The 24,328-nt window shown below is 42.9% G+C and overlaps 1 protein-coding gene across 1 annotated transcript in view; it reads left to right on the top strand.

The window, feature by feature from the left end:
- The window catches only part of cntln (centlein, centrosomal protein), an 86,188-nt gene extending 64,281 nt beyond the window's left edge, over nt 1-21,907 (top strand). The window contains exons 25-27 of the mRNA XM_037101698.1: nt 4,771-4,968; nt 10,477-10,551; nt 20,736-21,907. Coding sequence (XP_036957593.1) covers nt 4,771-4,968; nt 10,477-10,551; nt 20,736-20,846 — 384 coding nt within the window. The 3' untranslated portion in view covers nt 20,847-21,907. The remainder of the gene's footprint in view (nt 1-4,770; nt 4,969-10,476; nt 10,552-20,735) is intronic.
- Nucleotides 21,908-24,328: the final 2,421 nt, after the last annotated feature.

Raw genomic sequence — 24,328 nt, 5'->3', positions numbered from 1 at the left:
AGTGGACATTTAAGCCCCATGAGGTCTAGACAGTGATCAAAAGAATAAGAGCTGCTCATTTGATTACCAGATGATTTCCAGAACAAGCTCAGGAACCAGGAATCGAAAATAGAGATGGTTCAGGTGTGTCATCAGGACACCACCTTGATGCCTGCCTTTGGGAGTATTCTGGGCAAGTCCAACTGGGAGGAAACCCAGACTCAGAGTATACTAGAGGGATTACACATCCCACCTGGTCAGGGCAAGACACAGGATCCCACAGGAACACCTTGGAGATGTGACTAGGGGGAAGAACGTGAGCACTACCTTGCTTAGCCTGCACACACTACAACCGTGTCCCCACAAGAGTCAGAAGATGGATGGAATTGCAATGTGTGTGTGCACCATTTTGCATTCACACTTTCTTCCGATGTATAGAAAGACACAGGCCAGCACTGTGAGAATACTGTGTGCCCAATGGGGATGGGCACTATCATCTATGTTTAGGCCTAATCCATCACCATGAGGTGTGTTTGTGTGTCTGTGTCAGTCTATGTGTGTGTCTGGCAGAGACTGATAAAGACCCTCCATCAACTCAGTTCTGCTGACACCTGTCTATCAAAGCAGGGAAGGCCTTGGCAGAGATAGATAGTGGTGGCTGTGTATTTGCACACACATAAATCAAGTGGCAGATTATGGACACAGTTAAGTGGCGATGTGCCATTGTTTTTGTCATCACATGCCAGAAATACCAGCAGTCTGGTCCTTAAATTGCTCAGTCGCACCTAGGCAGAGGTGAAGGTGGATATGCTTTATCCTCTACTTCCTTTTCCAGCCTCTTATTTCTTTCATACAACTAAACCTTTAGTCTTCCTTTTTTCATACCCTTACAATTAAATAGCAAAGACGACCCACATGCATGCAATCTACATGTAACCTTTAAATAGAAGTTGTATTACGTGTGAAAGCACACGTGTACAGACACACATAAAAATACAGTTCACGCTCGTATAACTCCTCTCCTCCATTCCCATAACCCTAGGCTGGTGGGGCCATTGTGTTGTTGTTGAGGATTCACATCATTGTTTGTCTCCCCCTGGCTCCTGTGATTCCCTATAAGAACACCAAGCCCTTTGATTGGACTGGCTGACGTCCGGAGGAGATTTACTCTTGTCATGTATTGATCAGGACCGGAGGGCTGCACATGTGTCTGTGTGTCTGTGTGTGTGTGTGTGTGTGTGTGTGTGTGTGTGTGTGTGTGTGTGTGTGTGTGTGTGTGTGTGTAAGTAAGTGTGAGTGTGTGTCTCAATGTGTGTATAGATGTGTCTGTGTGTGACTTTATGAGCTTGTTTTTTTTTTTGTTCTTTGTGCCTGTATGTGCTGTGTGTGTGTGTATTTGTGTGTGGAGATTTTACTTTATTGTGTGCCAGCAAACCCTTTTGGCCCCTGCACACGCCCCAGGCTGTAAGCACTGCTGTTGAACTGCTAAACAGTGGCCCTGCATGTAGTGACTACTTCACAACACACATACAGCCACAGACACACACACACACACACACACACACACAAACCCAGACACTCTCTCACACACACACACACACACTCTCACACACACACACTCACACACACACTCTGAAGGTAGTTCTCTTGTAAAGAACATTTTGGCTTGTCATCCCTGCTGAAAAGTACAAGATTGTGTCGAGTTTGGATTGTGAGAGTATTTTTGTAATTACTTGATATAGCCTCTGGACATGAAGTACCTGACAACAATGATGTAACAACACATTTACCTGTGATTACCTTACAGTGTACACCTTTCATTTACCCCGTTCTGTGAAAGTGATTACATAATAACATCTTGAAGTTTGCAGGGTTTTTTAACAACAGTAAACAGCAGTTGTTTTACATCAGTGCCTGCATAATCTAACAAAATTAAAGCATTTTTTCCTCCTGCTCTACTCTTTATGTTTTTGAATGGCCCTTTGTGTCCTCATGTGTGTGAAGAGGTTCAGAGGTAGCTAGTTATTAAAGAGGATATCTTTTTGCTGCTCATTTGATCCCCATCTCCATGCCCTAATCCTCGCCCTGCCTAAATTGCCCCTCTGGCAATAGTGATTGTGGTACTAGCAAGGCTAAGAGCTCCTAACAAACTCACACAGACACTTGCATGTGTGCACACACACCCACATGCACACACATAGACACACACACAAAAAATGACTCTGTGTGTGTGTGTGTGTGTGTGTGTGTGTGTGTTCACGAATGCTTGCATATCCCCCTCCCACCCTTTGTCTCTCCCAGGGCTGAGAATGAGTGATAAATTCACCCCTTAATTTCTTCCTGGATTATTCCACATGCAGGGTTTAGGTCAATTGAATGTAACCCTTGACTAGTGACAGTGAATATCTATTAGGCTGTAAATGAAAGAATAGCCTGTTTGTTAATGAGCTGTGTATTCCTTTAGGGTAAACACAGCTCTCAGATAGCCAAAAAGAGCTAAAGCCGTCTTCCGTTATCAGGACCTTGATGATGTTTATGATTTAGTCTTGTTCTTTTTAATCTTTTTTTTTTTGAACCCACATAGTGCACACACCCTGTGAAATTAGATTTGAAATTTTGAATGTTAAGGAACTAAACTGGTCACCCCTCTGTCTAGAAGAAGCAAGTCAGAAGCATCTAGACTGGCTGCCGTGGATGACATTCACACATTTCATGTATTATACTGAAACAGCTTTATGGCTGATCTGAATGCTTAGAAGCTAATACTGTTGCCCTGGTGCCCAACACCGAAATCATCATCCATTTTATAACTAGCCCCCTATACCTTATGCAAATTATAGGCAAGACTTCAGGTGCTGCTGATCATTTAACCGGAGCATTCGTTCCTTGGTAACAGGAAGCTAATCCTCGTTCTTAAAGAGACTGGTACAGTTTATCATATATTCATGAAGATCCAACTTAGCAACTTTATCCAGTGAACACTTCGAACATTATTATTATTATTTAGCCTACTTAGCTAGCCTTGAAAATTGCCGCTAGTATGTTACTTAACACCATTTCCCACAATTACCCAATTGATTTTACTGTTTGTTTGTTTGTTTTTTTAACAAGAAGGGAGACGAATTATCGTCTGCACCTAAAAAAAATTAAATTAAATTTAAAAAAAGACATGACACAAACTTGGGTTACCCATGTCATCCAGTATGAACTTTTAAGTTATTCAACTCTGTCTATCTCTATACCATGTCACCTGTCACAGAGCCCAGAGAAGTATCATTCCTATGTCATGCAAAACCACACCTGTCCAGGTGAAAGGTCTTATTTACTGTAAGACCCCGCATAGAACAGTATCCGCAAGTCAAAAAGCATCTCCACTGGGGAGTATAGGGCAGTGACAAGTGGTGGCTGTTCAATTTTGCTTGTCTGTTAAGTTGACTTTGGAGGCAGTGATGGAATATTTGGTGGCTGATCTCTTCCTACCTTTTCCCAGCACTCAATATACTCATGATTACAGGAATAGCAAAGTACATACTATAAATAAATATTGGCTACATGCTGTACAAAAGTTTGGGGCTTCAAATATTCATGGGTGAAGCTTCAAATCCCAAAAAGTGGTATTAGTATTTTAATCTTTGTGTAATGTGATCCTGTTGGTTTTCTTACATGACTTTCTGAATGTCTGAGCGTTGCTTGTGTTTTATTTATGTCTATTTCGTTATTTAATGTTGTTAATAGACAAATAGAAACACACCTTGCTCCAGTTTCAAGCTTCCAACCACTCACTCAGCACGCTCCTGTGAGAACCAACACTGGCTATATAAACTGCATCCGACTCACCTGTGTGAAATTAAGAGAGAGGAGTGGATATGTTTGCCGCTGTTCGACACTGTTCATGTGTGATTACCCTTGTTACTGTAATGCACTTGAGTGTTTTCCTATGTTTGTACTTATGTTTGTGTGTGTGTGTGTGTGTGTGTACACACTGTGCTTCTTACCTGCTTGGTTATATTGTGTGCTGTCCAAGAGCAAGTTGTACTTTGTTTTCAGTTTTTTTGTTTTTGTTGTTGTGTACTGTGAGTTCTCCTGTCTCTAGCTTTCCCTCATCTGACCATCTATTCCAAGGTCAGCTTTTCAGCAGGCTTACAAGGGAATGATACAGAAGATTATTGCCTCGATCAATAAGCTCAAAATGAAGCAAAGGGGAGTTTACTTTATTGACTTTCTCGTGTACAGTGGCAGTTTTAACATTTAATTGTCTCTCTGTATTTAGAGCAAACTCCCATTTAGTGCCTGACAACTGTGCCATCCCAGGCCTTCCTCGTCTCGCTTGCCATTCACTCGGGCACCATTTAAAACAGCCCCTCATAGCTTAATTATTAACAATGTTATGCTGCCCTGTTGTACTGTGAGACATTCAGAAAGCAAATAAATAAATGAATCGCTATATTTTCAGTAGCTCTCTGTCTCTCTCTCTCTGATGCATGATTCTCTGTCTGTGGAGATTTTAGCAAAACTTGGGGTGCGTTTGGTATCAAAGCTGTGTTCCCTCAGCTTTCAATCGACAGGGCAACAAACCCTCAGGTCCGCATTCCTGCAAGGAAGCTTGAGGCGAAACCGAAGAGAATCTGAGTGTGTCAAACTCAATATTCCTCCATAATGTACTAGGCCTCTCTGGCGCATGCTTGATCAATTTCATTTATTCATCTGCCAGGCAGAGCTATCCCTCTTGTTATTCTATATCCATTTCATCATCCTCTTCTTTTTTTATTCCTTCTTCTCCTCCCCCTTCAGGCCCTGGCCAGTGAAATACTTTTAGACGTTCAAGAGGTCAAACAGCAGCTGATGAAGAGGAGGAGGTTGAGGCAGGCCAACACTGTGGCAGGAAAGGGCGGCCTCTCAGCCAAGTCTATGATCAAAGCCAAGTCCATCGCTGCCTCCATCCTCAATATGTCAGAGAATGATCTCGCGGACATAATGGACACTGACCAGGTAAGGCCAAGGGACAGTGGGTCAACATTTCATACAAACGCTAACTTGAGGATCAATATTGAGTAAAGATTATGCCCAGAACACTCAATGTACCTATAATAGATTTTCTGCACTGCTAGATTTTGAAACATCCTTAAAGTTTTTAGGGGGTTTTGCGTAGTGATTGCACCAGAGGACTGGGAAAGACATTATTTAATCCATATCAGCTCGTAGCTCTGGGCATCGTTTTTGTCAGTTGAGACCAAATAACACTTATTTGGTCTCAATTGGGGAAAAAAAAGGATCTACTGTAACTTTGGCCTGTCCTCTGGGAACAGATACTGTAGATTGGCGTTGGTGTAGAGAGGAGGAAATGCGGAGAAACAGAAGCCTTCTGTTCTTAGTTCATTTCACCTATATCTAACATCATTTAGCCTCACTGGAAATCTCTGCTTCTGTCTGACCCTCTTTATTGATGGGTTGATGGATTTTGGCAAGTAAGCAAGGTTGAAGACCAAGTAAAGGTGAACCACACACTGAGGCATGTCACTAATAAGTTAGAAAGTTGCAGTGCAATAGAGAAGGATGTGGCTTCATGTTTAAAGCTGGCGTTCTTGCTCTCGACAAGATCAAAAACCTGCCAACACCTGCAGCACTTGTCGGCTTGATATAAGATTTAATATGGCACAAGTTGAGTAAGTACAACTCTTTTCTTTCTACTGAAAGCAGTCATTGAACTGAAAATCCTTGCTATTGACTTGAGTCTTGAGTTTCACACTCTTTTCCAACTTGGTGCGCTCTTTCACTCCCATAGATCATACCCAGCCATGTCATCAATTAGCAACCCCATGTTACAATCAACCTCCCATCCCCGGGGACTTCCTCCCATCTATCACAAGATGAGAGAGGGTGCACCAGGCACTTACTCACACTTGAAACCAATTTTAGACCTTTGCAGCCCAGCTCCACCCAGGAGATGACAGGGAACGGTTTCTCACTTGACAGAAAGTCCCCCTCATCAGAGCTGAAACCTCTGTGGGTAAAATCACTCTCTTCTCCTCATCACTTGTTTTCTCTGTCATATTAATGGTGGTTAATGACAGGCTGCCTGGTTCCCTAATGTGGTGGGTGTGTTTTTCCTGATTTGTTAATTGAACATGCATAGATCACAGCGTTTCACTACTATTGAGAATGCACGCACGCACCCACCAGAGAATTATAAATGTTGTGTCACAGAGTGAAGTTAACACTTTCAAGTGTGATTATGTGTTACTGAGTGTCATTTGAATGTTAGAAATCAAACACAAAAGAAATGGTTTGTTGTGCTACAATGTCCGCCTGTGTTTTAAGCTGGGGGTTTTGTAGAAGTGAGAGCAATATCACAGGACAGTTCACACCAAAATCAAAACCACTGTTTTTTCCCCTTAGCTATCATGCTTTTTATCATTCTAGAATGTTTTAGTGTGAGTTGCCGAGTTTTGAAGACATCAGTTGTAGAGATGTCTCTCTTCACTGAATGTTGTGGAACTGGATGGAATTTGGCTTGTGGTGTTAATAGCGCCAATAAAATAAATTAGAAAAACTGAACAGCAATGTCTCTTACTCTGGCTAAATCACAAACCTTGTTGTGAGCTTTTTAACATAGTAGAAAAACATAACCCTAACCTTTAACATTAACTATTTTCTTTCTACCAAGCATACCGACCAACTCTGTCGAGGCGCATAAGGCATTGTACCTCTTTGACGAAAGGTTCATTCTCATGCAAAGGCAGGATGTAAAATTGAATTGTGTCCTCCTCCATTGAGTTGTATTGTTAGCTAGCTCAGTTAGCTAGTCTCTTGTCCATGATGCAGTGTGGCTTGGCAGGAATAAAAGAGTTTCCACACAAAACTGCTCATAAGAAGAAGTTCTGTGGATTATCTTGAGTAGCTGATCATGATTTCTAGAAGGAGACATTGCTGTTGAGTTTTTCATGCTTGGCACTTTGAACCTCACAAGCTGAGTGCCATCAGTTCCATCAGAGAGAATTGAGAGAATGCAGACATCTCTACAGTCAATGTCTCAGGAGCTCAGCAGCTCTTACCAAAAAAATCTAGATGGATAAATAGCACTACAGGTAAGATGCAAACAAGTATTCATGATTTTGAGGCGAACTGTCTAAAAATAATGGATCTAGGGTGTGAAAATATCAAAAACATTCAACGGCAGCTAGTTTGTGACACATGGTTGCCACGGTGTTCAAAATCATATATTTTTTGTTACAGAGCTGAAGTTTCGTGATACTTGTTTCAGGATTGTGAAACCCCCCAACCCTTCAATTCCCCTCACCCCACCCCACCCTGCACACTCAAAGAGTGTACAAAGCTTTTGCGAGACCTTTGTAGATCGTATGTTTTTCTTTGGACTCGAAGACGTGACATGAGGTTATCAGGATGTCCCAGCAGTCTTCAACAAGTCCAACACATAGCAAGTGTATTCATTTATTCACTTGGTTGTGCGATACTAGTGTGCTGAATGAGAGCTCAGGGCTCAATGGGATTGCTTTTACTTTTCAGTTTTACTTTCAAATGAGAATACTCCATTGCCAACATAGCTACTCTTCTTTAGTTTGGCAGATTTCTCTTGTCAACAACATTTGCAGAAGTTTTTTTCACATTGTAGGGCACCCTCTTTGAAATCAATGCATCTTTGAATTTCAAGCGTATCAAATTTTTTTAATGAATTATTCCTTTTTGCGGTTATATTTTAGGAGAACTTTGGGAACAGATGTAATGACCACCATCTTTTTCCAAAGGCTAGATATTTTCTTCCCTCTAGAGCATTAGTCTTGGTGTGTTGATGTGTCCCAGGAAAGGAATGGAAATACAGTAGTGACAAAGCTATTTGTGCAGCCATTTCTGAAGTTACAGACGGCATAGCACCGAAAGTGAGAGCATCCTTGTTTTCCATTTTTTCATGGGCGTGGGGAATTATTTTCACCTGTTGTGTATTATTTTTGAATTCGTTTCCAAAGATTTTAAAAGTCATAGAGAAACTTAAAGCTGCTTCCTTGAACACACCCACAAACAAACACACACAAAATCAATGTGTTGCACTGTACTCTGTGCCCAGATGCAAAGATTGTGTGTAAGTGGGCTCCAACATAACTACTCCGCACATGCTTACACACATGTATCACGCTGCATTATTATTTGTCTCTATCCTCTCTATAGCATCTGGCAGAGGACCAGAGAGAGCCAAGCAGCTCCAGGCTCGCTGGGCAACTTGTTGAGGAGTTAATGAGCCAGATGTAATAAGGCTATAATTGCCAGGCCAGTTTGTTTTGCACCTAATGTTTAATGGAGGGTCAGTGCTTTGTTATATATCTACCAAGGGTGGACAAGCACACCCACTCTCTCACACACACATACACGCACACACACACACACACACACACACACACATTCACACACTGTGTTCACCCCTACGGGAAGCTTGAAAGCGGTAGTCACAGGAAGACCCCCCTTTTTCTTTCTCACTAATATAACTATACATCTCCCACTGGTCGGTGTCTACTTCTGAGTTACTCTGAGCACCAGTCACAATTAGGGAAAAGGCTGAAATTAGCCTAGAATCCTGCTAAACACCAAGGATCTCAAATAGAGGGTACTGAGAAGCAGGGAGAAACACATGCTTAATCCAAATGTCGACCTGGAGAATTGGCCCTGGCAGACTTTTATGATACATACTGTGAAAAGTCTGAAGTTCTCACAGTAACCGGTCAAGGTAGTTTAGATGCTGTGCCACCATGGAATAAAATGTGAGCTTACTCATTGTCCTGCATATGACCAATACCAAAATCTTAATCATCCCAGCCCACTCACTGGTATCTTTCTGAATTGTTCTGAAGAGGGCTACACAATTAATTGACCCAACATATCACACATGACATAACAGCAATTTTAATGAAGTAGTGTAAATCTGCAGAAATGCAGATCTGCATTATTATATCTGTAATAATCACAGTGTGATTTATTTATTTCTACCCTATCGTATAGCCCTAGTTTGGACTTTTGTCCAGTTTTGTCCTCCTTCCCAAATACTGCCGTAACGCACACTGTTTCATTTAAGTACAGAAGTTACAAACCCTTTATTGTTGTGGCTGTATGATTAAAACCAAGACCAATGTGTATCTACCACACAAATGTATTGACAACATTTATAAAATGGATGTTTTATTTTCTTTAAAGGTACTGAATTTTCCTCACATTGGGGAATATATTTAACATTTATGCAGTCCGTGGCTTTAGATAAAATAATGAAGATGATAGGAGGGCTGACCAAAATGCTTCGAAGCGTCCACCGTTGCCATGGTATCCGATATCCAAATCAGTATTCTGAGGAAGAAGTACGCCAAAAAAGAAGCGAAAGGTTATGAATGACAGCAACAAATGAAGGTCCTCTGTGGTGTTTAAGTAATCTCAACATAAAAACCAGCGAGGGAGCAGTTCTGCTCCATGTGCACAAATTTATTCCTGTGAGCTTTGACGAGCTTGAATCTGAACCCCCAAGCTCGCAATCGCTCACCGCTCGCAATCACTCACCACTTGCTTGTCTGGTCGAGTATTGAGACTTTTGCAGCGGAGACGGCGGCTGAAGTTGACGATTCAGCTATTCATAACTAAGCCTCAAAAAAGGCATTAGACAATGTAATGATTGACATACTTCCCATCCTTTCCCATGACTTTGGATAGCTTAGCATTTACATTGCCATTAATTTAAAGCACAGGACGAAAGTCAGCCGTTGTCTGTCTGACTCACATTGATATAACTAGGACTATAGGCGTGATGTGAAGTCATCACCTGAAGTGGACTCTCTCAAAGTTCACATTCACATTACTTCATGTGGGCTTGTGGCACTGGGCAGCCCAGACTTAACAGGTCCACCAGTCTCTGCTAGTGCGGGAACTTTTATATTCAGCCACACACACACACACACACACACACACACACACACACACACACACACACACACACTTCCCCCGCCTTCTGCCCTCCCCTTGTCCCTGTGAGGCAGTACAAGGCTCGTCACATCATTTGGAGCAGATACACCTGGGGTTTGAAGGGAACTAGTGCTGAGGTGTACATGGCCACGCAGTCGCTCTTCACCCATCATCATTAGCAGTAACAAGGCTACCACTCCTGTTAGGTCTTTATACATGAGTAGCATACAAACGCACATTGACATAACTTGCCACTGAGTCTCCAGAGAGCTTCTTCAAGGTCCTGGATGGTGTGATGCTACAATTCTGCCCTGAAGCAGGAGACTCACACAAGCTAATGTTGAGATACAGTGGCAGTTTTTTCTCCAGAAACATAAAGTATACCTCCAGTCTGATTCATTTGAATTGTTGCTCATTTTATCCACATAGAAAACACCAATAATTCTTGGATTTATTGGAGGTATTCACTCTAAACATCTACATGATTTCTTTGTCAATGTGTCTCCATGCTGTCTTTTACATATGTATTTACTGTATTGTTTGCAGGGAACAGAAGCCCATTCAGAGAGTCCAAGAGACCAGGACTGGCTGGACCACCTCAACCACATCCTCCAGCAGAAGGTCAGGCTCACCCTTCATCATTGTTAATGACTGCACATTACTCATTCCTACAAATACACATGGATGACGGCTTGTGTGCAACCTCTTAGTGGCCTCTCTTTGTAGTTAAATCATTTTCCAGACTACTATAGCTCTTAATTGAGGTGTGGATTTGTAGAACTGCTGTTGTCAAAAAGAATTACTTGGTTAATTGGCAAAGGGTTTTCTTTTAAAAGGTTATGGTAACAAAATTAAATAGAAATGAAACAGAATGGTGTTTTATCAAATCAACAAATTCTCAAGAAATGTGTAAAAATACTCCACTGGTTTAATTTCCCATCACTATTTTATCAACTACTCTCAGTCATTCATTTGGTGTCAGGTACATTCAAATTCTATAGTAACACTTGATGCTTGTTTTGTACTTGTCTCAATAAGTGAAGATATTCTCTCAGATGATAATATTTATTTCTGAAATATGCTATAAAATATATCGCTAAAAGTAGTTATTATTACCAAAGTTTTTTGTTTGTTTGTTTGTTTTTACATTTTAGAGTCTGTTGTTTGATGATTGAGTTTCAGATAATTCATTTTAAATTATTTCTATTTAAGGACTGATAGTGTCGCTCTGTGTATCTGACCAAAAATATCTAAAATGGTAAGTGGCTTTAGACTTTTTTGAGACTGTTTTTTGTTTAACTGAATGTAGCTTTGATTTTTTCTAGATTGAAATCTAGGTGTTTCCACAACGCTTAGACGTTTTTGTCTAGATACTTCGTATACAAAATATTTTAGCCTTAACATTGCATATCGCTTTGTCAGTCATCACTTTTATAGATATATTTGGACACCAGCTTCATCCAAATACGATGAATTTTAGTTCCCATTCCAGTGTGTCCTGCTCCAAGCTCTGGAAAAAAAAACAAAAAACAGTGATGCCAAAAGATAAAACAAAGAAAAGGCAACTACATCCTCGCTGTGTGTGCGTGAGTCTTTGTGTGCACAGCCACTCATCTGTGAGTGCTCTGCTGGAGCTTTACTCGAGTGCTGTCAACGTCTGCTCGCTGTGATATGTGTATGATTGAGAGTGTCGAGTGCGTGTGTGTATGTGTGTCTTGTCTGTGTTCTTGTCAGCGGCTGCCGCGGGCACTCATGCGTCGCCTCCGCACCACGACACACACCAGACACTGTTCTCTTGTTCCCCAGATCTTCTTCTGACCTTTCCACCTTCCTCTCCCCCTCCCACACTAACACACGCACGCACACACACACACGCACACAACACTCTACTGAATCCATGTTTTTCCCTTCTAGCTGGACAGCTCTCAGTCCCTGTTCTCTGTCTCTCTCTGCCATCTTCCACTGTCCTGCATTCCTCTATCTAGCTCCCTCTCTCTCTCTCCCCCTCTCTCTCTCTTTCTCTCTCTCTCTCTCTCTCTCTCTCTCTCTCTCTCTCTGGCTCAGACCCCGAGGCAGCTTGTTAGTGGGGAACTAAATATTGATTTGGCGGGCCTGTCGATGCCAGGAGAATGAGCTAGTGTCCACTAGAGACCTCGGCACCGGCAGCCTGCTATCGACGTTTTCCGTGGGCTGAACAGGGGTGGTGGAAGGGGAGGGGTGGAGGGACGGGGAGACTGGAGCTGCTGTGTGGAGTGGAGGAGGAGAAGAGCGGAGTATGACAAGGCTGAGACTTGCCCCTAGGTCCCTGTAGGGACCGCTGGGACCTCCGCAGTCATCCCCCCTCACTGCAACAGACTTTTTCTATCCCCTTTCAAGTCTGTCTTGTTCTGTTTTCTCTTTATTTATTTATTTCTCAGTTTTCCTCTTCTCTCTATCTCGCGGTTTCCTCTCCTCTGGTTTTTAAAAGCGTACTGTCGTATCAAGGGGACATAAGACTGTCTCTGCCAGTGTGTCTTTTCATCTTAAACTCGCATGCTTAAAGACCAGGGAAAGGGTTCATGAAGATGCCTTAAGCGCCTGTCTCTAAAGTAGATCTCCTAATTTGAGGTTTCTACAGCCACTGTGATAACGTGCCTGTACTACACATGTCCACTGGTGCTGAGAAGACAGCGTTTTCTCAGTGAAGGGAGTACACTTCAAGAACTCTCGTACTGTACCCCCTCTCCCTTTCTACTCTCTGTCATAGCTTATGAGGGGCTCACCAAGCAGAACATCTGTGAAGTGGAATGGCCTGGCCTGTCACCCTGCCTGTGACACTAATAACACACTCCCCTAATAGTGATATGATCTTACCCCCAAGTTGCACTCACACACACTTCTTCGGATTAAAAAGAGACAGAAATAGACCCGATGAAAGGAGAGATGAGAGCGAGATCCATGTCCTTAACAGGCTGGCTGTCACTGAAAGAGGATGAGGATGTGTCCGTCTGTGTGTATGTCTGTGTATGTGTACATCCTTGGGTGTGCATGTGCACTCTCACGACAGCCTCATCTTGTCACTGTCAGTGCCTAATGGAGCTGCCAGTGGGACAGCACTTTATTATCTCAGTGGCCCTGTCAATAGCAAACCCATCACTCACTCTGAGTGTGTGTATGTGTGCACGACACAGGATACAAGTGATATGTATGTGTGTGTCTGTGTGTGAGGGCCATTGTTCGCCATCACTGTCATGCTCTGCCACATGTCAACATAACAAGAAAGAGAGACACATTGGCAAACTGTGTTGCAGGAATGGAGATACATGATCGTGAAGGTCTTGAGTTACTGCTCCCCACATGCCAAAGAAGTGGCATACATTTCACCGCTGCCCTGCATGTCCACTCAAAACCAAATGAAACATTGCATTCATTTCCTCGTCTCTCACCTCCACTGGTGAGTTAATGAAATCAAACCCTACGCCTCTCAGTGGAGAGCCACCATAAGCAGCGTTCCGTAGCCAGGATCGAGGGACGGTGCTATCTAATAATCATGAGCAGGCCAGGGGGTGTACTGTATGGCTCCACTGCAACCCGCCATGAATAAGGCCAGCAGAGAAGATGGAGTGTCCATGTGGGCCATGGGGTCCAGGCACCGGCCCGGGGAAGCATTGATTTAATTGCCTTTGGTTTATTTGTGGAGTCCTAATTATTGACTGGAGGTAGAATTTAATGGGCCAAGTCTTTATGAAGACAGGGAAATGACTGGCTTCTGCTGCTGGCCAATAATGAACAGGAGGAGCATGTGCATGCAAGCGTGTGCACATGCATGCAAACAAACGCGTTCCCTCCAGATCATTTTTCACACTCATTTTGTACACGCACATACCCATCTCAAGCCTCATGACAGCATAATAACATTTAAAAAGTCATTGACTCTGTTGATTTCTTTATGAGAGGACAGCGGTTTGGTTTACTGGTATGGGGTGGCGCTGTGGGCCTGCTAATATTTACCTCGCAATCACACCCAGGGGAGACGTACAAGCATCACTTCTTATCAGCCTCCAAACTATAACAAGCAGGTGAACATTACATTAAGGCAGTAGTAGAGGCAGGCCAGACCAATCTGGACTGGACTTGTTATAAAACATCAGAGGCGTTTATGGATGTACTACAGGGCTCAAATCATTCCTGTAATTTCAAACCCTTATCGAACTTTGGGGAGGGGTCCCTGTAGCCAATTGCTTCGGCAGTAAATGGCTTCATTTATCCAAAGTTAAATAACAAACTTTGCTCACGCCACTTCTTGTCAAAGCCTCTCACCATATTGGCACTTCCATTGGGTATTACATCATTAACCCTTGTATTAAACATATCAAAGGCTCGATGCCTCACTGTGCTAATGTGCTGCGAAAGTTTCTATTGTTGTCGACGCTGTGAGGGCGACGGGTAGTGTGTTGTTGTGTGGCTCATTATGCCTCCGTAATGACAAGGAACAGCTCTGAGTCCCGCACTTCTCTCCAAAGGAAAGTGACTCTAATTAAGCCTCATTTAATGATTGAGCTAATTAAATCAGCAACTCTTTTTCCGCCTCTGTAAGTGTGTTTGTATGTGCGTGGAGGGGACTCGAGCTGATTCTTTGTACTGTAAATATGTCACTGGAACGGTGGCGGGGACGAGGAGGGGGGTTCCCAGGAGAAGGCTGGTGTTAGAGATGTTGTTAATACCAGAGATCACTGTGACTTTTTCAGTATCTTCCACTCGTATTTCCCTTAAATAGAAAGAGCAGACACAGCTTGTTGCGGCTGTTTCTTTGCCATGAAAATGTTGCCGCGCTTACTTAAGCAGGCAAGCTGCAATATAGCAGCCCCACTTTTCAGAGATCAGTTAAAAAAGGCCAAGTAAGTAATGGTATTATCAATCTTGAGTTATGATGATGTTTTGGAGCTTTAAGGTGACTCAGTCTAACGGTACCTACAGGCTGTCTTTTGGAGCATAGTGGACTTTTCCTTATCGAATAGGTGACTGGATGTGTTAAATTCCCTGATGTCAGTGAACAAACCTTTAAAGGCAATAATTCGTAGCACCTTCCTATTTTGTCTGTGACAGTTTGCTGCAGACATAGCCACTTTTGTTGATTGTAACTGCGTACCAGTACATTACCCCGGCCAATGAGCCTTAGAGTTAATCACGGGTGTGCTCTTGATTGCTGAATTCTACCTAAAGGTTGCATCTCTTTTGTATGGATATCACCTTTCTATATTTATACCCCAATAGTGCCTGAATCACCTCATTTTCACACCTAATGAGTAGGATCCTGAAACAAAGACCCGGTGCTTTCCTGTGTTTAATCTAGGGTGTATTTAGGTCAGATCCCTAACAAATGCATGTTGCGCATTGAAATAATGTTTCCAAACAACGTATCAAGAAAAGGAGAGATTTTTAATTACAGTATTTGTGGCCCCAAGTGTCCAATTCCCTTTCATATCAGTCTCTAGTGGCCTAAAGGGGAGAAAAGAGAGGGATCTGCTCCGCTGCAGGGGTAGGTAATTACGAAGGAGAGAGAAGAGGTTTGTCGGTGCGTTAGTGATTTTCTTACCTGAGCACCCTCTTTGCAAATGTGACATATTCATTATCGGAGATAATCAAATGCAAGACTTTTTAGTGTGGTGCCTTTGTGCTCTGCCTTCTTTTCTTTTTCCTTTTTTTTTTCTATTTATCATGCTGTTGTTGTTGTTATTCCCCCGTTTGATAAATTTGATTTTCAAACAAAAGTGAGAAGATCAAAGATCAAAGAGCTGTTTTCCCCCTCTGTGATAGAACTATAACTACTTCTCCCTTACCTTGAATAGTGGCCTAGATTGGAGATGGCTCACCAGCACAGGGACAAAGATTAGTAGCAGCAATCCTTCACCACTGTGAAAACGCTCCTGTCATACCAGTAAGATCTGGAATCCTTACTGTTTTACAATTACCATGAAACTAACCAGTTGCGAATCCTTATTTATAGACTGTATGTAAGTTATGATGTTGATACGAGCATACAGGTAGACACTCCTGTCACACTTTTGAAAATCCAAAATGTTGCTTCTGTTGTATAAAATTGTAGTAAGCGGCAACATTCACCCCATTACACCCAGTTATTACAGTCATCTTGGTAAGGTGGTAAACTAGTGAATAGCTGAGAAAAAACTCTCAGTAGTGACTTGCAAATTTAGATGATTTGCCCCTTTATTTCTCTTTTATGCTCTCTGATTCCCCCTCCCTCCTCATTCTTCCTCATTTAGATATCCAGCAGGCTGACACAATCTTTACAACCACTCACAAATTGGGCCCTTGGAAATAATTGTGCTAACCTCTTCCGAGGGAGAAGACAAAAGAGCTAGAATGATCGATCTTTTGAAAAAAAAAAAAAAGTTGCAGTGTGTGATGCCACTGCCAGACAATGGTCACGGGAGTGCTGCAACTTTGAGCTGCTCCTTGCCTTGAGGTTTGCCCGAGGCTGTAGAATAGCAATGTCATTTAATTGGCTCTTAAAAACACCTTTTGCTTGCAGCCCCTGTCCCGCTCTACACACACACACAGAGAGACACACACACACTTGTCAGTGTCAGTGGCTTTATATGTCAGTTCACTTTTGAAACATGTTCATGAAATCATACCTAGACAAAAGGTCTGCTCTGCAGGGCCTGTTGAATAGTAATGGATGTGAGTTAGCATGGCTTAATGCAACAGTAGCTTTTTTAGTGTTGCCAAAGGGGACAGGGGCTCTTGCAAAACAGCGGCTGTGTTGCTGGTGTTGGCTAACTCAGCCAAAGGGGACAGCAGCCCCAGCTAAATCAGCTGTAGCATAACATTAGCCCCAGTTCCTAACACTGCCTTAAGCAGCCCAGGGGATCCAGTTGAGCAGCTGCATCACAGCTCACCTCCAACCATCCTTCGGGGTATCGGTCCCCAGCAAATGTGGCAGGTAGATGAAAGGGAATGATAGTCCTGCTTGTCCCATTTGCGAGCCCGTCTGTGAGTGCTTGTTTTTTCTTGCGCCAGAATCTGCTGATGTGCGTCACACACTGTTGCGAGGTGATTCAGAATGAGAGGTATTTTATCAAATGCAATACAATCATTTATCAAGCGAGAGACCAAAAAGTTCTCTCACTTGCACTGGGGTGACTCACATCGACTTTACTGAAGATGCTAGTGCCGTCATGCTTGCTATGCTCGCACATTACTCAGTTTTTATGCTTTTGATTTCTCATGAAGGGACTGAGAGGGGCACTCTGGGTTTTAGGGGTTCAAACACTGATCATGAACAACATTGCCTGACCTTTCACCATCAGAGATTAACTTTTGTTTTTCACCTGGTACATTGAATGCATTCTCATTATCCTCACTGATGATGGATCTCTGTCCTCCAGAACAAATCCTGAGCTTAAGAAACCTGAGGTCTGAAAAATCTGAATTTTGTTTTAACTTTAATTGCTTGCTCTAAATTTGAACTGAAAAATCTGTATCAAATTTATATTGTGTAGAGATGTCTACAAGCCATACAAATTGCGTTGACGGAGAGTTCTGAACACAGTGCTAACCAGTCTAGCTCCAGATGTGTTCAATCAGACCCGATCACATTCCAGTCATTTACACCTTGCATGAATGTGACTTTTTTCCTACCTATCTAGTTGCGTGTTCAGGCACGGATCACATTTTGATAGCAGGTGTAAATGACGCATTTTTTTCCCTCCTTTCTTGTCATCTTTCCACTCTCTTTGATAAAGACTAAATATGACAAACTTTCACGCTTTCAACATCTGCTTTTGGCTTAAATTTCACCCATGTTCGGTTTATCTAGATCATGTTTACCTGTTAGTCTTGTTTACACATACTCCCATATCGGTACTTTTAATGATCCAGTCTCCCTCTTCGCTGTCCCATGGAGCCTTGTGTTGTGGCTATGTCTCTATTTTAGTGGGTTTGTTTGCATAGTTAGTGGCTCTAAGTGCAATTAGCTGATTGGAAAATTGTGTGTATGTGTGTGCGCCCGTGTGAATGTGTGTGTGAGACAGAGAGAGTGAACTCTCCCCGGGGGACAGAGGCAGAGGGAGATGTCTCAGCAGTTACTTCAGTGTAGTGGTTCTCTGAGGAATAGCGCTGCGTGTTTGATGCATCCACTGCTGCTGGAACTGACTCCCCAATGCACACATGCTCAAGTGCACACACACACACACACACACACACACACACACTTCCTGGCACACGGGGCCTTGTGTTCCCTGCTCCTGTTACCTTTAATGAAGAGGAGAGAGGTGTCAAGGGGCATGTGGGGGGGGGCTGAGTGTGTTTTTGTGTGTGAGATCCTGAAGTTCCCGCTCTCCAGGCGTATTGGAAATTGATAAGATGGTTTCAAATCACATCTCAGTCCTTTGCAGTGTCCTCAAAATATGTCAGCGGCAAACCTAATTCCAATATGTGTTGTGAGTTACTGAGTTAATGACTTCAAAGCTTCGAGTAACTTGTATTCCCTGATGTAGATTTTATCCGCTAAAGTTTGTTACAGCGCTCCAGACTTGTGTCAGCCAGTTTCTCAGTGTATGGTTCAATAGCTTATGTTTTCACATTCTCTTTTAAGAGATAAAAAGTGAAAGATTTTATGATATTGAAGTCACTATTTTCAGCTGGACCAGTCCACTTCTCATCTCGTGCCATGTGACTTGGGAAATTGCTCTGGGAGTGAATGTGTTTCCCGCCGCTTGAAAAAGGCGCTTGTAAAGGGCTGCACATAAGTTGAAGTGAATATTTATGGGTGATACAGTATGAATGCCTGCCTTTGATCAGGCACCCTAATGACCATAAAATCCTTGTGTCGATTCAGAGGAAAAACAAAATTAGCCGGAGCTCCGAGGAGAAGCCTGTCCACCTCTTTATTTTCACTTTATTTATTTATTTAGTTTTTTTTACCATTTCCACGACAACTAATAAGCAACGCATATAGTATGTTCATTCATGCTCAACCTTTTTAATCCTGTATGATTAAGTGGACATCAATTCTCATCGTCTACCAAGCATAAATACAGACCAGTAAAAACAACAATGCTGTAAATGTCCCCAGTGAGGCTTAGTGATGTTTTAATTATGCCTTGAGGCATGTCTGCTGAAGAGTGATCAACTTAAGCCGCTGGGGAAAGCGTAATGTGTCTTCAGCCCCACCAAAAAAAAAGCCAATGGACGCCTTAAAGGATAGTTTTCATAGTTTTCTGCTGTAAACACTATTTCCATGCCTGTATGTACATAAAAAAACAGTTAATTCTTGCACAAATTGTCCATAAAGAGATCTCTGTCTTACACAGTGTTGGATGAAAAACCTAATCCGCTAACCTTTTTTGACACAAAATCGATTATAAGTTTGTTAAACCAAGTGTAGATCAGAACATTTTAGCCATTGTAGGACAAAGTCTGTTTCCATACTGAGCTGCACTGAAGGGATAGAGTTAAACAGAATGAGGGAATTTTGTACATCTCCAATAGATACACCCTTGGTTCTCTTTCACATTGAAATTACATTTGGAACGGATATCTTCATTACCACTATGGAGAAAAGAAACAGTCTGCAAGAACTGTTTAAATTCGGGATGTCACCAAGGAGAATATTTTTGACTCGTTACGTAAGTCGTTCTGTAGGTTACTTTACATACACACACTCCGCTTACAGCTTTATTAGGTGGCAGTTTGAGCTAAAAACCGAAGCACAGTGTGGTAGCATTTCATCCAGAAAGGCAACACATTCAAGTGTAAACTGTGTAATTGCTGCTCTTCTGTTCAGTAGAAGTTCTAACACTGTGCAGAAACACAACACATTAACACATTAGAACGAGCACCTTATTGCCATGCTTGGCAGCCAAAGATCACGTTGCTGCTAGCCAAAGTAAGAAGGGTGATGTGTGACGATCATTGTGGTAGAGGGCCAGGGATTCAAAGAGCTAGTTTGGTATCTCTATACTTAGCACCATGACTAAATGAAAAGTTAAGAGTTGAGGTAGCCAGGAGAGATGAGCTAGCTCCAATCACTGACTACTGGAGAGCCTGCACAAATGAAAGTTACACAACAACTACCTGTCACTTTGTGCTGACTGGGAGAGGAAGTCCAGTATTCTCCTCACTCGGAGCCTCCGTTTGGAACGCATCTGGAAAAGCTCGCCGAGATGCTGACTAGTGTGGTTAAGACATGTGGCCTCGACCGCTGCGTGTTGGGCTACGTCCACAAACACGGCAAAAAACATTGTAGCAGCTGACTCTCCCACGCGCCTCCCATCGGACTCTGTGGCATGTTACACGCACACAGTCCAACTCGCCATCAACACTTGAAGCAAAATTTAACTGGCTGTTTACCAGTTAACTGAAACTGACATCCCTTGTTTGAATGCACAAAGGGCGCATGTGAGCATTGCTTTTATGACAGACTTCTAAAATGTGAACTTATCCTTAATACTTGGACATCAAATATTAATATATACCACTTACTGAGTGTGAAGGACAGTAAAGTGTATAATTAGATGTTAAAACTATTGCCTACTATTGTGGTGCTTGTTTTGATCTTTCCTTGTCAAAAAGCTCAACATGGCTGGTCCCTCCAAAGTTTCACAAGTCCTCAGGCTCTATCTGAGGTTCTGTTGTTTCACAAAGCAGCAGATAGGTTCTCTGAAATGCTGCCATGTGTCAAAAATCTGACTCTTTTTTTTTTTTTTTAATAGTGGTGCATTTGTGTGTTTTCCTCATCTTCTCTAACCCCTTCTACTGCCGCCCCCACACCCTTTTTCTATCCTTCCCCTCCCCTGCAGATCCCCTCTGCCGGCCAGCTAATGGAGGCTGTGCGCGTGAAGATGAAGGAGAGGAAAGTGCTGACAGAAGAGCTGGCCACGCTTGCAACACCAGTCAGCGAAAAAGCCTGACTCCCTGGGCTGAGGCTGGGAAAACTGTCATCCTCTTCTTTTTCCTCCCTCCCTCCTTCTCTCCCTCCCCGGTTCCTGCTCAGTGGGAGCTGGGCTGAGCCAAGCTGAGCCGGGGCAGCAGAACCAATATTTGTGAGAAAAGCGCTGTCGACTCACTCTGGGCCACTGGCTCAACACAGCAGCCCAGCTTTTGTAAATGAGCCCTCGACATCTGTGTTAGCGCTCAGCGCACTACGTCTATCAGACAGAGGCCCTTTAGCGCCAAGCTAATTTACAGTGCAGCCACTCTCCCCCACTTTCGACGCAGACCTGGGGTGATAAGGCAAATGCTTACGCTAATGTTTAAGTTAGACTTTTTATAAACTCTCTTTTACCTCTCCACCTAATTTATTTGGCACCTCAAGGACCTTAGGGTGCAGGGACTTGACCTAGCAATGCCAAGTCGACACTTTGAGAAAGTCAAGAGTGCAGCACTGAGCAGAATATTCACTGTAAGATCCATTTATTATACCTGCTTTTACAGACCAGCGATTGAAGGCCGCTGAATTTTATACACGTTGCACGATATTGGATTTTTGCTGATATCCAGTATGTCGATATTCTCCATCTTATTTTGTGCCAAGGTAAATTCAGACAAATGCACATATGTTCTTTCACTTAATTGTAGAGAACATCAAATCTGTCCTGTTGTGGAATTAACATGTTATCATGTCTGCTTTTATCATGATGACCTAGGGGCGGATGCAGACATACTATGATTTTCACAATGTACATGTTCTCTGGACATGATAAGAAAACTACTCCGTCAAAAGGTTTGCATGAATAAAGCATCATCTTATTGGCAGAAATGTGCATTTCAGGCTGATGCAGGTATTTCATTAGCGATGACGTGCCGACGTCCGCTTACTGCAGGTATTTATGAAGGAAGAAATCTTTTGTTGTGGATATTTAAAAATGTGTTATAGCTTCTGTTCTTTAAGTATTTGTTCCGCTGATAATTTAATAGATAATTATGTTAAGTAACAATGAATTTCCTCTGAAAATAAAACCCGTTTCACACATTTCTGCCTTTTAATGTTTCATTCTTCAAAGACTGCATTACTGTCGTGAATTTCATGGTCGAGTTCCGTGTCTAAATGTTCCTTCCAGCGGTTCAAAGGGCTGCCAGTCTGTGCGATGGTGACTGAGGGTGCTCTGGTGGACAGCGGGGTTTTCTCACCTCTCTCATGATTGACAGCTGACTGTTGGCATGGTTCCTGTCTGTAACAAGTGACCCCTGCTGTTGACATCATTAACAAGGGTCCACATGGGCGCGCAGCACAGAGGAGTAGTTCCATAGCTACCTCCAACCCCTTTTATCTGTTTCCCTCTTCCTCCCTCTCTTATTATTCATTTTGAATATTAAACAATGATCCAGGTCTCCTCTGTCCTTGAGTTGGCATCCTACACAAGAGACCGCGCACTCCTCCCTTCAAGTCATCCCTTTTTGTTTTACTTTCTTTACCTCTCCCAGCTTTTGTTTTCCTCTCCGCCACTTCGCTCCTTTCTTTTTATTATGTATAATTAACAATGGTGCGAAGAATCCTCCGTTCAGGAATTAAAAAGAAATAATTCCACTTTTTAATCCCCCCTCCCTCTTCAAATATATGCTAATGATGTCGTTTTCCTTTATCTTTTTATAATAAAGGATTAGGCCAGGACTGTCTCTAGCTGCAACTCGGGGACCAATTTAGCTGGGATCCAGGAGAGACAAACCCTTGTGGTTAATTACCATTCATTAACATAGTTTGCATCTTTTCTTCTTCTCCAATACCCAGGAGCCAGCTATTGTCAATATTTGTCCCATAAAAATTTCTGCTTTTTTTTTTTTTTTTTTTTTTTTTAACGCAGTCACTGTCCTCCAGCATAATGCGGCTAATGACAAACATTAATAACTCAGAGAAATCCGGTGGCGCGCTGGGTATAAGAGAGCAAAGCATCGGTGCCACGCAAATTATCCAGGAGCCCCCACCCCTCGCCGTCTGACTGTCTCTATTCCTCTCTCTTCCCTTTTAGCGTGTAATGCATAGTCAACATGTTTGCTCGCCGAGCCCCGGCCTCGGCTGACACACTCGTGCTATTTCTGTGACATATTCAAATGCGGGCCCCCTCAGCTGGTACTCCCATGGGTTTAATTAACCTGGCCTTGCCTCTGACGCTCCCTCAGTGAAGACGTTAAAACGATCTTGAAAACACCCTTCAAACAGCCCCCCCCCCCCCCCAACCACGCACACACACACACACACACACACACACACACACACACACACACACACACACACACACACACGTCTTCCACTAGGTGCTGTATATGATTCATCTCTGTGTTTTCTGTGCAGGAATGGCGTGCCGTACCCGTCTTTTCTTCCCTTTCACTCTCTCCTTGTCTTCCACCCCTCTTTTCTTGTACAGCTCTCATTAAGTGAGGTTTCCTGTGGGAATGACTTTGATCACGAGTTCCAAATGCAAAGTTTTCCCTCCCTTCCCCTTTTATTCACTTCTACACAATCAGCTTGGTGTCATTTTTTTCCCATCTTCATCTTTTTCTCTCAGCCCGACTTCTTTTTAAATCCAACTTCCTGGTCGTTTTCTTTTTTTTTTTTTTTTGCTTTCTTTCCTCAGATTCCTGCAGGAGATTGTTCCTGGAGGGGTAGAAGAGGTCAGGGTCGTGGGTTGACTTTGGGGTCGATCGATGATTTGTGCCTGTGTGTGTTTGTCTTGTGTGTGTGTGTGTGTGAGTCCCCCAAGGCTTCTCTGTTGTACTTTTAAGTTCCCCGTGGTGTGAGTGCGTGCCACTTGGGTGGGAAGGCGGGTAGCCCACAGTACAAAGAACATTTCTGCAGCCTCCAACTGATGCACAATTAGTCCTTGCAGATCAGCCAGCTGCGGAGTGAACAGAAAAACAGCCTCTGGTGATTTCCCTTACTTCACTGACACAGTTTCACACCCTGGCTATTGCTGCCAATGTATCATTCTGCTTTGATTTCGCAGACACTTGGCACCGTCTTAAATAACAAGGTGCTTGTGACATACAGCCAAATGTGTTTTTGACAAATGTATAATGCATCATGTTTACTGTTTTCATTGTGTCTATCCTTCATGTTCAATCCACGGGGGGGAGGTTCAGACACAAAAGGTAGACGCTGTTTGCAGAGCGTGTGACAGAAATCCCTCCACGCTTTCGTATTCACTCCCGACTGATGTGTGAAATTTCGGTCAAGGGTAATTATTTCTTAAACTTTCAGACCATGGAAGTGGCTCCTCCGTTACATCCGTGTGTGATTTTTCTTTTTCATTAGGACTGGATGCCACCTTAAAAGAAAAAAGGGAATCACTCTCTCCTGATGCACATATGCTATGTATACAACCTCATTGATCTTCACTTGAACAAGTCCCTTATCCTCCTCTACAGTGCTCCAGACATGAAACGGCAGCAGATTATG

This window comes from Acanthopagrus latus, chromosome 1, assembly GCF_904848185.1.
Source record: "Acanthopagrus latus isolate v.2019 chromosome 1, fAcaLat1.1, whole genome shotgun sequence".
Taxonomy (NCBI): Eukaryota; Metazoa; Chordata; class Actinopteri; order Spariformes; family Sparidae; genus Acanthopagrus; species Acanthopagrus latus.
The sequence above is the reverse complement of the archived record's forward strand: the minus strand, read 5'-3'. Positions and strand labels throughout refer to the sequence as shown.